Genomic DNA, 14,614 nt, shown 5'->3' with positions numbered 1-14,614 from the left:
GAAAGGATTTGATACAGTATCCAAATGTTATTTATGTGGAAATGGTCAAAACACTATGATATTCTGTGGGAGTGTTCTTTCAGTAAAGAAATTTGGAACTGGCTTGGAGGTATGTTTAATCTTTATACTCCTACAAAATTTGAAGAAGTTATAGCATGTGTTAAACATCATAGCTCTGCAATTAGAAAGATATGGTATATAAGCTCCTTTTCAGTAATGGTGGAATTGTGGATGACAAGAAACTTGAAGCTATATGAGAATATTAATCCAAATGCAGTAAAGTTCAAAGAAAAGATTTTTAGATTCACAAAGGAATGTGGAGTCAGAGTCAATGGAGTTATGAAGAACTGTATGTATGATCTTAACATCATAGTAAAATTTGGTATTAAAGGAATCAAAACCAAATGTGCTACTGCGAAAGAAGTATTTTTCAGACTGCCTCAGATCAATCAAACTTTAATATGTTGTGATGGTGTTGCCAAAGGTAATACAGGAGCTGCAGGGATTGGTTTTATTGCAAGACAGAATGATGGAAAATGCTTGGGGGCTGGAAGTGGAGGTCTGGGAATTACAACAAACTACATTGCAGAGGTAATGGCTTTGATAACAGCAGGGGAATGGGCAATAGGCAAAAAATTATTAGATGTATGTTTCAGTTTAGATTCAAAGGTTGTCATACTTGCATTCACTGTGGTAGAATTCCTTGGATAGTCAGGAATATATGGAAGAAAATAAATGAGATTTTGAGAAGCATTACTTCAGACACTCATACAGGGAGGTAAATTTTCCAGCGGATCAGTTAGCTAAAAAAGGGACAAATCTTGGAAGAGGAGAAATACTTTTATATGAGGGTAGAACTATTTTTTTCGTAATAATGGAGCAGGAAGATTCTCATTACTTCAGGTTCACTTGAAAAGAAATAATAATGTAGTGATGCTCATTGTAAATTCCTTTGTTTTCTTTTGCTTTCATTAAGCTAGTCTTGGTCTGTCAAGACTATCTTGTTTTTGACATTGAGATATATTTTTAGTAATAAATAAACATGATTTAGAAAGAAAAAAAAATCATACAATTCAAGGATTTAACGAATTTTAAAGCGAGCGTTCAAAATCTTAAGACTGAATATAATGCAGCTAATAGAGCTTTCATTGAAAGATGGAGATTGAACAGTGAGTTTGAAATTAATACTCCTGTTCAGGGATCTGGGTTGCTCCTTGGGGTTATGAGCTTATATGATTTTAAGATAAATACTGATGGTTGGAAAGGGGATGAATCTGGTGGTTTTGGATCTATAATTAAAGATTCTCTGGGTGAGTCTTTGATTGCAGTTTATGGGGGCTTTCATTCAATCTCAGTTTCTTTTCATGAGCTTCAAGGTGTAAAATTAGGTCCTAGGATTCTATGACTGTTTATCACTTAAAAGCTCTGATCTGAACCTCCTTAGAGTGTGATTCAGGTGTGGAGAAGGATCAAAACTTTGATGTCCAAGTTTACTTCTGGGAAGATTAGTCACGGCTATAGGGAGACTAATCAGGCTGCTGATTATTTGACAGGCATTCCTCCTGGGGGAGAGTTTTGTAATCCTGTTTTTGAGAGGTTTTCTTCTGATTTAAGGAAGATCTTGCAGCTGATAAATCTGGTGCTGCGCATCTCAGGGTCTAGCTTGGTTTTTGTAAAAAGAAAAAAAAGGAAAAAAAAAAAACTTTTACTACTCCCTCCGTACCTATTATATAGGCGGAGAAATAGTATTCTCTTGGAATAAGAAAATGTTTAGTTTTTATAAATTTCCGTTTACTTTACAAATTTATCCTTACCTTGTTCCAATACAAATATTATTGAGAATATGGATAAACTGCCCCACTCTCAATTTCTGTTTAATAAATTGCCCCTTGTTTTTTTCAACTTTTCAAAACTGCCCCCACTGTTAACTTTTCCATCTAATTTAGTTTTCCATCCAATTTTTTACTTATTTACCCTTTACTTGTCACGTTGATCTTCTACTTTATTTTTTCAGGTTCGTCAAGCTCGGTTCATGGATTTAGGGTTCGGGGTTCAGGGTTAGGGATTTAAGGTTAAGGGTTCAAAGTTCATGGTTCTGGGTTCACGATATAGTTCAGGGTTCACGGTTAGGGGTTTAGGGTTCATAGTTCAGGCTTCGTTGTTCATGGTTCAGGATTCATTGTTCACGATATAGTTCAGGGTTAGGGGTTTAGGGTTCATGGTTAGGGTTCGTAGTTCACGACATAGTTCAGGGATATATGACTTTTTAACATGTGAGATAACTACCACCTTGCATTTAACGGGATGGAAAGCGTTATTTGAGAAAAACGGGGCAGTTTAGAAAAATGCAAAAAACCGGGAGCACTTTTTTTACCCTAATTCAAAACTGGGTCACTTTATCAAAATTCCCAATATTATTTTATATATCTCCATCTCACATGTAAAACTAAATTATATGATACCCATGCATCATTAATAGGGGTGTATGTGAAAAAAACAACTTTAGAAGTGGAGCTCCGTCTATCCAATGGTACCACAAAAGTTTTGAACTCCGCCTCTATAATAGGTAGGGAGGGAGTACATTGCAATTGTTCACAGGATGCAGAATGAACTTAAATATAGGCTTTCTATATATCACAATTTGAGTGAATAGCAATACATACTGAACCACATCCTAGATCTAATAATCTCTAGGGCAAGAATGTACTAGTATTTATAGTGTATAGACAAAAAACACACATTTCAATTTAACTTGCTAAGAAAAAAGAAGTTCTTCTTTATGGTGATCTCTCTCTATCTCAGAGTACAACAATAGAACATCTGAAGAATTTAAATTGTTTACCTCCAACACTTCTTTATAAATGGTGTTCTTTTTTCCTTCTTTGTGTGGGATTAGTTGTAGCTGTCTCGTGTACAGAGATTGCAACCGGAAATGAGAGAACTGAACGCAAACGCGAAGAATGCCATGAACGACATACCTATGGAAGCAGTTGCCATTTTTGTAAACTCATCCATCCCCCAATTTGATACCCAGTCATCCACTCTTGTTGCTGCAGATGATGATGCTGACATTAAAAGGTATGTCATTATCTGCATCATCAATGGAATTTATATGTTTTAGATCAAATGATACAACAACGTTATCAATCATATAAAATCACTTGCCCAGCTGATTGCTATCTGAACAGCCACACTAAGAAATCAAGTCCAACAATAAAACAAGGACACAAAGTTCAAAGTTCGACTCATTTATTCAATAGATGGTTGCATTGCTACTATTAGTATTCTTTAATCAGCCGGGATTCATGAAGACAGCTGATTAAATACACAGTACAAAGAAAGCTCGTGAAGTTCATAGTTATAGTGTCAGGCCATTTAAGTTTTAACTACACAACTGCAGACCTGCCATGAACTCAGGGTTATACCAGGGGAATTAACTCGTACCAGTTACATAAGAAAACAACTCCCACTAGTTTCAATCCAGATCAACACACAAGTGATTTTCAAATATTTACTATAAACTTAGGCAATTCTACTACCGTACTCCATAGGTTCAATAAGTTTTGACTCTAGAGCACAAGGGTAATTGCTATTTCAGTAACCATCAATGAGAAACGTATGCTTAATATAGCTACTCCTATACTCCAAAGACTCGATACTCCAGACAAAATTCAGTAACTAATATTAATTGCCCAATAAATGAGAAAGTATAATTTCTACTTGCCTGATCCATAAAGAAATCGAAAAAGTAGCCAAAACTGCGAGGAATAACATGCCTCTCAGTAGCCAAACTATATGCCAAATCATATGCTTGAAAACCAGCGTACACAAATGCTATTATATTCACAGAGAAACAGTACCTGCAAACATTTTATACAAAATCAATCACATTGAACAACTAAAATAAGCCTCCAATTTCATTTCCCTCCACTAAAATAATACAACAGACAGACAGAATCAAAAGTCTAAATCAAGGAATCCAATGCCGAAATGAATCTAATAAAAAATCACAAAATTGTAATGAAGCCCTAATTTGATTTGGGGAATTTTGAGAAAATTTAAAAGTTGGAAAACCCTAGAACATGAAATGAGAGAAATTTACCGGTATTCTTTGTACCGCTCGAAGGAATCACCGGCCCAACCTTGAGTTCTGTCAGCAGCCATGACTGAGAACGAAATCAAACAGAAGACAAGCGCACAAATCCTAAACCCTAAAGCAGCTTTCTTCACTCTTTCTAATTTACTTTCTCGACGTAGAATTGACGATAAGACTTTTGGTTTTCTTCGATCAGTACCATTTTCAATATCTTCTCTATGTCTATTTCCATCTTCACCGTTATCAGTTTTAGTCATAACTGAAAGTTCTTCTCTCATGGATCGATTTACTGCGATTACTGGTGATGGTGGTTTTGGTACTGGAACTGAATCTTGTGGAGCATCAGTTGTTGTTTGATATTTATGATGTTCAATTGGGGATCGTAATGGTGAGCATCCAACTGAAACCATTGCTTTAGATTGGGGTTTTTCTGAGGGTGGCGGTTGAGAAGGCAGAGGAGCAGTAGGAGAAAAGGATTTCTTCTTTTCTTCATCAAGAGATGGAGATGAAGGGATATCCGGCGGTGGTGATTGAGGAGGTGGTGGCGGAGGATGGAAGAAGACTTTCTTTTGTTCAGGAGGATGAAATTTCATCGGATTTAAAGAGATTTCTGGTGATTGAGATGGAGAAAAGGGTTTCTTTAGTTCGGGTTGAAGTCTCACTTGATTTGAAGAATTTTCTTGTGGTTTTAATGGAGGAGAAAAGGGTTTTCTTTTACCAGTGACATAAGATGAAGGAGGAGGGTTTTGAAGTGATGGTATTGGTTGTAGTTGTGGTGATTTAGGAGGAAATGAAGAAAGGGGTTTAGTTGCCTTACTTGAATTAGATCGAAGTGGTGAAGATTCTTCCTCTTCATCGTTCTCTTCGTTTTCTTCTTCTTCTTCTGCCATTGAAGTTAAGTCTGTGTTTTCCTTATTCTTCTTCCTCTTCACTTCTGGTTCCATTATGATGATTTTCTTCTTTAAAGTATGAAATAGTCGATTAAAACACTCGTTGGAAAATGAAAAAGAAACAAGGGTCTTCTTATGATGATTCAGGGAAGCTTTGTAAAGCGAAGGAAAAAGATTGATTTTTTTAAAAGAAAAAGTTTTTGGAGTTTTGTTTCTTTTTCTTTTTCTTTTTCTTTTTCTTAACAGAGTGAAGAAATGAACAAGAACTATTCTGCTGTGATTGTGTGTGTGCTGTTTCGTGGGACCAGAACCTTGACTCTCAGTTTCCTTATTTAACCCAATAATTCTGGGTCTAAACGGAGGATTAGTGAGCACTTATACTGTTAAGCACAGAGTAGAGACTAGAGAGTGCAGCAAATAGTGGACTAGTGGAGTGTGACAATGAAGATTCTGTCCGTGTGTTACTTCGGTAATTGTTTTTTTTTTCGAGCAGTGACGTCCTGCACAACTTTGAGGGAAGCCAGCCCTCAAAAGCGACTTCTTTACCGTTAGATCATGATAAAATTCAGATCTAACAGTCTTGAATTCTTTAGAGAAAGTGGTGGGTCATTTCCTAAATGTGAATCTAATCGTTGATATAATCATCAACGGTAAAGAAATCGTTTTTGCGGGAAACCATCCCGCAATAGCATTCCTCTTGGAGAACAAAAGATGAGACAGCTCTTTCCTTCTTCTTTCGTTTTTTTTCCTTTTGGTTGTTGTGTAAAGCTTTGAATAGGTGAGGTTTTGGGTTGGACCGAGTATTAAGTGTATCAACTTTGCTATATATAAAAATCTTGAATCATGCATAAATACAACATAAAAACTGTCGACTGTGTACTTGGCTTTGATTGTTTACTTCACGGGTAAGGTGTCCAAACTATCGATGGATCATAGCTTTTGTGTTTTGACGAGGTTTTCAAAAGTATGGATGATGAATGCGTTTTGTGACTTGTGATTGGCTTCGCGAGTGCTATTTGGTTTGGTCTTTTTCTAGAAGCAGTGAACACTAGAATTTGTTCGGATTCTGCAACTAATTGGATAAAATAGTGGATCATGGATCAAGATTTTATGCAATAGTCAGATAAAATCGCAATTATATCTTGGTTTATTTGGAAGTATAGATGTTCGGTGGTCTTTGAAAAAATCAATCCAATTCCGAATCAACTCATAGAACAAATCAAGAAATTCTTACACCAGAATTCTCAAGGAAAGATTCAAAAAACAATAAAGAACAAAGAAAAACATATCCCCAAACAAAAATGGTCCAACTTAACTTCGGATTGGATAATTTTTATTGATACGGCTTTTAAAAAAGAAGATTCAATCATGGGATATGCCTTTCTACTTTACTCAGTGGACAATGAATCTTTCATGCATATTGCAGTTGGATCAGAATGGGCTTCCTCAACTTTTCATGCAAAATCAAAAACCTTGTTAAAAGCATCCTCATGGCTAAGTAAAAATATATTATCTAGTGTCTCGATATCAATGGACTGCAAAACTCTGGCGGAGACGATCAACAAGACATGCAAATATTCTCCTTGGAGCACAGATAATACCATTCAGGAAACAATCTCAATTCTGGAAAAGCTTCCACGGGCTCAGGTAATGTATATAAACCGGAAATATAACTATGGAGCGGACTACATAGCTAAAGAAGCTCGAATAAAACATCTTCGGAACATGTCATCCCATCTTCAACAAAGAATTTTAAAATCTAGGGTTATTTCCAATGTTTTCGACAAAAATGAGCTCATAAATCTCTTGTACTTTATTATTTGATCAATACAAATTACCTTTTCCATCAAAAAAAAAAAGATTGGCGTCGCCCATCCCATGTGTTAGACTAGAACCGGCGATTTATGACCAGGCACGCGGATTGATCCTAACCTGGACCATTTCAACCCGGTTTAGTTTGGCTTGTTGGCTAAACATGCAGAGATAGGGTCACGATATATGGACATAAAAAACGAGCCGGGTTAGGTTAAATCCTCGGTTAGTTGTCAAACCGCCAAATTCCTTAATTCGTTGATTTTAAGGGTTTATGGTATATCTTAGAAATGATTTTCTCACGTGTCACTTATTTTTGTCAGCAAATTCAGGTTTTATGTAATCTAATTTTCATCAATACCAATAGTGAATAATTTACATTCAGATTATCCAATTCTTAATAACTATTTCAAATCTAAACAACGAAAAAAAAATTAGAATAATTTTCTTTATGTATTCAAACGAAAAATAATCAAAGCTCTTTAAATATTTACATGGATTAACTGTTCACATATACCCTAATCATAAAATAATTCAAAAATCAAATCACATACCTCTCCTGGTTGGTAAGTCTAGATTACCTGTTTTGATTAAGTCAAGCAAGATTTTAAAAATAGACTAGCTAACTAGAAGTCTAAGAATCTTAACCAAGCACGAAGAATAACAATAGTCAAGGCGGTTCTTAATTCAGTTCCCTTCTACCAAATGAGCACTTTTAAAATTCTAAAATATCTCAATGGTAAACTTAATTCCTTTCAAAGGAAGTTTTGGTGGGATTATCAATCAAATCGTGGTTTTAGTCACATTGTTTAGCACAACCTATGCAAACTAAATAATGTCGGTGGATTGGATTACAAATATTTGAAATTACTTAATTATGATCTTCTTACCAAGTTGGCATCTAGAATTTGCACGCAAACTATTCAACTTTGGGTGCAAGTGCTAAAAGCTAAGTATTTCAAGAATGATGAGTTCATCCGTTTATCTTCTCAAAACACAAACACTTATTCGGTTTGGAAAAGGTTTGAACAAGAGTTTTCTATTCTTGGGCAGTGTATTTGCTAAAACATAGGCGGCACTACACCCGAAGGGTTAAGAATTACAAAACAAATAGACCAAATATTAAAAAAGACAAGACGTATCTAAGTATAGAGAAAGTAGGCAGTCACCAGAGAAGTGGAATCTTAGCTTAGAGCAACCACAATCATAAACGGGACTAAAGACCAAACGGCATACCAAAAGCTAAATTTATTTGGCATTTTCAGAGGTCAAGCGTAGTGGTGAAAGACTAAAATTTAGTCAGGCGAACAAAATAACAACGTATGAAATGGAACGGATATACAATGAGCGTACAATGGTCAGGCGTTGGTATTGTGGGCGTATGTATGGGACGAATGTATTTTGAACGCCTGGTGTTGGGCGTGAGTATTACTAACGCCTGGCAACAGACGGAAATGAAAGACTACGCCCAATCAGCAGACGGAAATGAAATACTACGCCCGATCAGCAGGCGGACTTATAGCAAACGTCTTGTTGGGGGAGTAATTATTGTATATGTTGGGCGGTGATAGTATATGCGCTTGATGTGAGGCGCTAATAATACTCTCGCCCCAATCAGGCGCTGATAATACTCTCGCCTCAATCAAGCGTCCTTTATATCACCGCCCCATCTCAAGCGCCCTTTTAATAAACGCCCCACTGTCAAGCGGCCCTTATACTTACGCTTAAACCATACGCTCATTATATCTTCGTCCCACTATACTTGGGTTTGGTCTGGGTTGACGACTAGTTTTAGTCTCAAACCCTAAAAATCCAGACCAAATATGCTTATAGTCTGTTCCACTACGCTTCCAATCCTGACCAAATTTGGGTATAGTCCCTAATTATGATCGTGATTGTGGATGCTCTTAGAGGCTAAGATTACATATTTATAGTCCGAATCCTTTGGGATGTCAACAGGCCCCGGGTTTTCCAGCTTAGCATGAATCCATTAGATAGTCTTTGGACCAAGCTTATTTTTCTCCTCCGATTCCAAGTTTCAAAATGCTAGTACCATCGCTTGCTTAGGATGCATGAGTAGCTCTCGTTCACATTCTGCACGCAAATAATAGTGAATTCAATTTAGTTTCCATTCCAAGCACCGCATAACTCGAGTTGAAGATAGTTCAACATCTCAAGGAACCCGATGATGATCACAATTCATTTTTACCCAATTCTGGTACTCCCTTCCGATGGTCTTTTTAATTCCTCTAAATTTTTCCTTATGAGCTCCTTTCTCTTCTCCTATGTTTTTATAGTAAGTCCATATGACCAAATCCGTTGTAGCTAATACTCTTAAGTTTTCCTCCGTTATAATTACTTTTGAGATTTCTTCACGCAAATCTAGGATCTTTGCTTTCTTAAATGTGTCCTTTATTATTCTTTCATTTATGAAGCATAGGGACATTTGTATCCACCGGCATAATTTTAGGCACATAATATCTCAAGATGTTATATATGTAGCTCATAGTAAACTTTCTTATCCAATCCTTCTGATTTAAGTCTTATCTTTTGACTGAAACCCATTCGTCTTTTGTTAATAGTTTTCTTATTCGCGTAATCTTAGTATTCTCGCATTCTAAGATAGCGGAGTCCGATATCCTCGAATTTTTAACCTCGTACGTTAACCGTTAATTAATCTAGACAACTAAATATTCGTAATTTATCTATTTGCTTGGCTACTGCTTATTGGTGTATCAGTATATCTTTCTTCTTACAGGACTACTTGACCGAAACTAATCATTCACGGGTGCATCCAATTTTTTCAAGCAATTGTTTTTTATTATCTTCAATTTCAATTATCATCTTGTGTATTTCATTGCATACTTTACATATCACTCTCTTCTCAATGCATATTTCATCTTGCATCTCACTTAGGTTTCAACTTAACTATATTCACTTCCAGTATGGCTAGAGATGATCATCTATATAAGCATCTCAGCAGTTTATCTTTTTCATAAATATTTTCAAATCATATGCCTTTTAGTATCTTTCCTACTACTTTGGAGTTTGTAAGAGATTTCGGCGGCAAAAACAACATCACTCTATCTAGAATCTTCTCAGTTAACTTGTTCAATCCATGGGAGAGAAGGGAAGTTTTATCTCATTTATAGGGTCTTAGAGCAACTGCAGTGGTGCGATCAAAACCAAAGATCAAAGATCAAAAAAAAGATCAAATTTTGGGTTTAGTCCGTGTTGTCACGTAACGGTCCCGATTAAAATTTGGTCGCGCGTAATTTAAATCTCCGCCCCAAAAAAATTTCATCGGGCGTATCTCAAATGTCCGCCCAATCAATCACCAGGCACACTTTAAGTTTACGCCTGTCAACAGGCGTACTTTAAGTTTACGCCTCATTTTTTATTTTATTTTTTTAATTTGAATTTTCATCGGGCGTAATTTAAATCTCCGCCCGTTAACAAGCGTACTTTAAATTTACGCCCAGCAACAAGCGTACTTTAAATTTACGCCCGACTATATTAGGATTTGGTATTTGGTCGCGACCAAATATGGTCTGGAATTTGATCTTTGGCTGGGATTTGATCTTTACTCGTCCCACTGCGTCACGATCTCATCCCAAATTTTTGGTTATACTCGCCCACTGTGGATGCTCTTAACAGACCTTTTAAAATTAGGGAAGTCGACCAAAACTTGTTCATTATCATTTTCTTTTCTTATGATGATTTCTTCAGAGTAACGTCTAATGGTCTGCGTAATCCTTATGGAAATGCTTTTGCTGCGATGAAAGCATATCCTGGAATGAAAATATCAATTGAGGTGGTAAAATAAATCCCTATCTGATCTAACAAACTCAATGGCAAGCATGAGCATTAAAAAAAAAAGTTAGGTCTGACAGCCGATCAGGTAGGGATATCATTCAAAATAGATCTCTAGAAGACATTTATGATATTTCAATTGATTCACCATTTGCTAGCGATGATCTTCACTTTCTGAACGATACACAAGTACAAATCTGGAATCCTAAGAATATCTCAGATTGTCATGGTAATCAATATTTAGTTGAATCTTTTTTCGTTATCCCGAGTGTCCACTATATTTTTCATTCTCTCTTTGAGCCTCAATCTCTACCAGAAGTTGTGGGAAGGTCTGATGATTTTGGTATCCAGGCAGATAGAGGTTTGCCTCCGGAACAAGATTTTGACATGCCTATGGTGTCGGAGTCAATTTTAGGGAAAAAAACCTTTCCAGTTAATTTACTGGAAAATTCCAATATCCTCTCAGATCAATCAGAACCAATCTGATTAGTTGAATCAATTCGGAGTCCTTTAGGCGAGTCGAATCAAGTGGTTAATCTCAATTGTTCATCCGAGTTGACTCATTTGACCGATACTGATTTGCTTCAAGACATTCCTAACCTGGTTCCAGCAAGAAATGGTTATCCACCCATTCAAGGAAAATGCAAAAGACTCTTTTGATTCTTTTTCATCAGTTATCCTCTTCTTTAATCAAAAATTTCAGTACCTCTACCGGCACTCCTAATCCAGGATTTAAACTTTGAATCTTCGATTCCCCACCAATTAGCTCTGAACTTGCTTTTCGGATTCTAATTCCAGATTTTTCATTATCATCTTCTTCTGACAGTTCTTTCGCTACTCTACCAGCAATAGCAAACTCTGTGCATATTGGCCAATATTGATCTAATTTCAAAGAGCACAACAAATAATCTGAATCATTCCTCCCACTTTCGTTCTCTCAACCTTCATCTCCAAAGCAACAAGAAGAGTTACAGGTGTTTCTCCAATCTCTGAACCCTAATTTAATTTCTGCTATTTAAATTTTTTTAAGTAGCTAATTCGTAATTTTACGTCATCTTCTTTATTAGGTTATTTCCTTAATTTATGATATAAAATAATCTAGTAACACAATTTAAGAATCCTCCATAAACAATTAATCCAATTTAGGTTTTGAACTTAGACAACATAATTAGGATTCTTGCCTATTTTGAATTGTGTTTAATTTTTTTGTTTCAGAAATTCAAATCATTTTTTTGTTTATCCTAAATCCATCAAATGAAAATAATAGCCTGGAATGTGCAAGGATGTGGAAATCCTTTCACATAAAGCCACTTAAAACAAATCACGGAAAATGAGAAACCTGAAATCCTCATTTTGTCAGAAACTAAATCCCAGAAACCGCTTGTAAAATCTCTTCCCTCTTCTTATCTTGATTCCCATATTGTTGATCCAACTGGATTAGCAGAAGGTCTAGCAATTGCTTGGATTGAAATTATTCATGAAACTTAAACATGATTAACATTTTAGTACGAACTCATTTTGACAAAAAAAAAAGGTTCTTACTTGTTTTTATCGGAGCACATACCCAAATAATAGACATATTGCTTGGGATCTCATTGAAAAATAACACAGGTTAATAAGAAAATCATATAGTTTTTACAGTGGTAAATAAAGATTCATTGGTCGGACTCTTTTTAAAGATTTGAGTTTTGATTAATTAAGAAAAATACTAAAGAAAAATTGCTAAGATGATCAATGGGAGAAAAACCTAGGGTTTCGGATTCCACCAAATCAATTGTGTAAAATAATCATTATCTTTAAAAATATTCTTAATGTAACACAAAACAATATCGAACCTGATCTCATGTCTCGGAATATATAACAATTGAAACAAATATTACAACTTTATGTTGTACCAAAACAGTATAACCTCCTTCGCTTATAAAAGATCGACATCTGAAGACTATCCAAAACAATTAAAGTGAAGCTAAATATAAAGAAAGATTAATTAAAACATATAAGCTTCAAAAGAATATTTATTCAAAGAGTATTAGAATTTCTTTCGCAGTAGATTTGGGTTCATCTTCGACCCCAGCAGAGAGACTTATCTATCCATTATTAAAATGAGAAAAACCAAAAGAACGGAAAAACAATTCTAAAAACTAGTGTTGCTCCGTATCGTCTACCCCCATTTGCCTGGCACCACTACATATTTATAACTTTCAAAGGAAACTACTTTCCTTTTCTATTTTCCACCACCACATCATCATCCAATGAGAATGTGCCACATGTCATGACAATAAAAAATCCTCCAATAAGAATTTGCCACGCGGCCAATAATATAAACCACATGCAATCAAAATTTTCTTTATTTGGGAAATATATTATTCTTTATTAATTCCAATCATAAAAAATAATATTTTCCATAATTTTATATATACCTTCTTAGTTTTGTTTATTTTCTTCATTAAGACAAATATCTTTAAATATCCTTTCATTATTAATATCTTGCAAATGGTCTCCACATTTCTACACACTCCGTGGCATGCTTACCACACTCCTATATCCAATTAATTAGCCCATTTATTCTTCATGTTTCCTTTTGGTCCTAGCCCATTAAATCTTTTCAGTTTCTCCATTCTACGAGTGGAATTCCTCATTTTGATCCATCGAGCTTTATTTCCCAAAAATGCCTACAAATACACAAAATAGCAAAATAAGTACAAAATAGGTACTAACAATATAGACAATTAGGACCAAAGTAGACACATAAATGCGTCTATCAAATAATCCAAAACTTATAATTTGCTAGTCCCGAGCAAATCTAATCTACATAATAAAACCTAACTCACTGTCACAGGCGACGCGATTGCACTTAGCATGTTTAAAAAGCCTTTAAACCCCTAGGTGGCCCTAGTAGCCGAGTTATAGTCTCGGGAGGGTTTACAAGAGGTGTACCCACAAAACCTCTGCTTCTACTTGGTCACAAATATCCAAAGATCTACGGGAACATAAACTTTCTCAACCTATCACCAAGTAACTAGAGTGGAAGAGAAAAGCATCTATCAGTGTATCCTCTAAAAAGCGGGAGAGATCCGTTAAACAACTGGACCAACACCAAGAGAGATTTTAACGCTCAATAACGGAGAGATATCCACTCTACAATGACATTAGCATCAGGAGAGAGACCCGCTCAATAGCTGGTTTTATCCGCTCAATATCTGGATAAAAGAGAGTATATGTAACGAAATGAACCAGTGCCGAATAGATTTTGTGCTAGATGGAAAGCGGACTAACAGAGCAACCAATATGCATTTCTCCTCGACTATCTCATAGTGCTCATTCGTTGTCTTCGGCTTCAACTTTTGATGATAAACTCTTAAACTTCATAAAACTTTGACATTGTATTAGCTTTTCTCCTTAATTTATTTTTGCTTAAAACTTCTTTATAGATTTTTTTTTCCTCGTGGCCTTATTGAACAATTAACTACAAAAATGTAAATCTTTTTTCTTTCTTTCTTTTTTTTTCCACTTTTTTTTTTTCATTTTTCATTTTTCATTTTTTTCTTTTTCATTTTTTTTTGCAGAAAAAATAATAACATGGCCATGAGAGAAGGGCTTTACTATTTGGGCCTTCACAACTTGTAATGTCTTGCTATCATAAACTTCAACAACTTATATCATTTTTTTTCTTCGCTCTTGCAACTAAGTCTTCAATTATGAATTTTTCTCTTCCTTGTATTGTTGCTTATAAACCTTGAACATCTTCAACTTTGATTATAGATTTTGATGATGCTCCGTTTGTTGATGATGATAAGTTTCTCTTGAGAGAGAGTCGTATTCCAGTAATTAAAACTACATGATGAGGTTGATCTTTCTTTCTGACATAGACCAATATCCAAGTGTCAATCAATTTAAATCAACAACCAAAGGTTGAATATTCTAATTGATTGATCTTAACGCACAACCTGTGATATTTCAATTATATAACAAAATATAATGCAGAATAGAAATAACACAGACA

General features: G+C 35.4%; 1 protein-coding gene across 1 annotated transcript; it reads right to left on the bottom strand.

Moving 5' to 3' along the window:
- Positions 1 to 2,607: 2,607 nt before the first annotated feature.
- Positions 2,608 to 5,279, bottom strand: LOC113318461 (CASP-like protein 4A3). The gene is made up of 3 exons (XM_026566624.1): positions 4,103 to 5,279; positions 3,725 to 3,860; positions 2,608 to 3,090 (listed from the first exon to the last, which is right to left on the bottom strand). Exons 1-3 carry the CDS (start codon positions 5,038 to 5,040, stop codon positions 2,893 to 2,895), a joined length of 1,272 nt encoding a protein of 423 aa, XP_026422409.1. The 5' UTR covers positions 5,041 to 5,279; the 3' UTR covers positions 2,608 to 2,892.
- Between the last annotated feature and the right edge of the window lie 9,335 nt (positions 5,280 to 14,614).

This window comes from Papaver somniferum, chromosome 10 (genome assembly GCF_003573695.1).
Source record: "Papaver somniferum cultivar HN1 chromosome 10, ASM357369v1, whole genome shotgun sequence".
NCBI classification, from domain to species: domain Eukaryota; kingdom Viridiplantae; phylum Streptophyta; class Magnoliopsida; order Ranunculales; family Papaveraceae; genus Papaver; species Papaver somniferum.
Note: the sequence above shows the minus strand (reverse complement) of the source record. Positions and strands in the feature narration are given on the sequence as shown.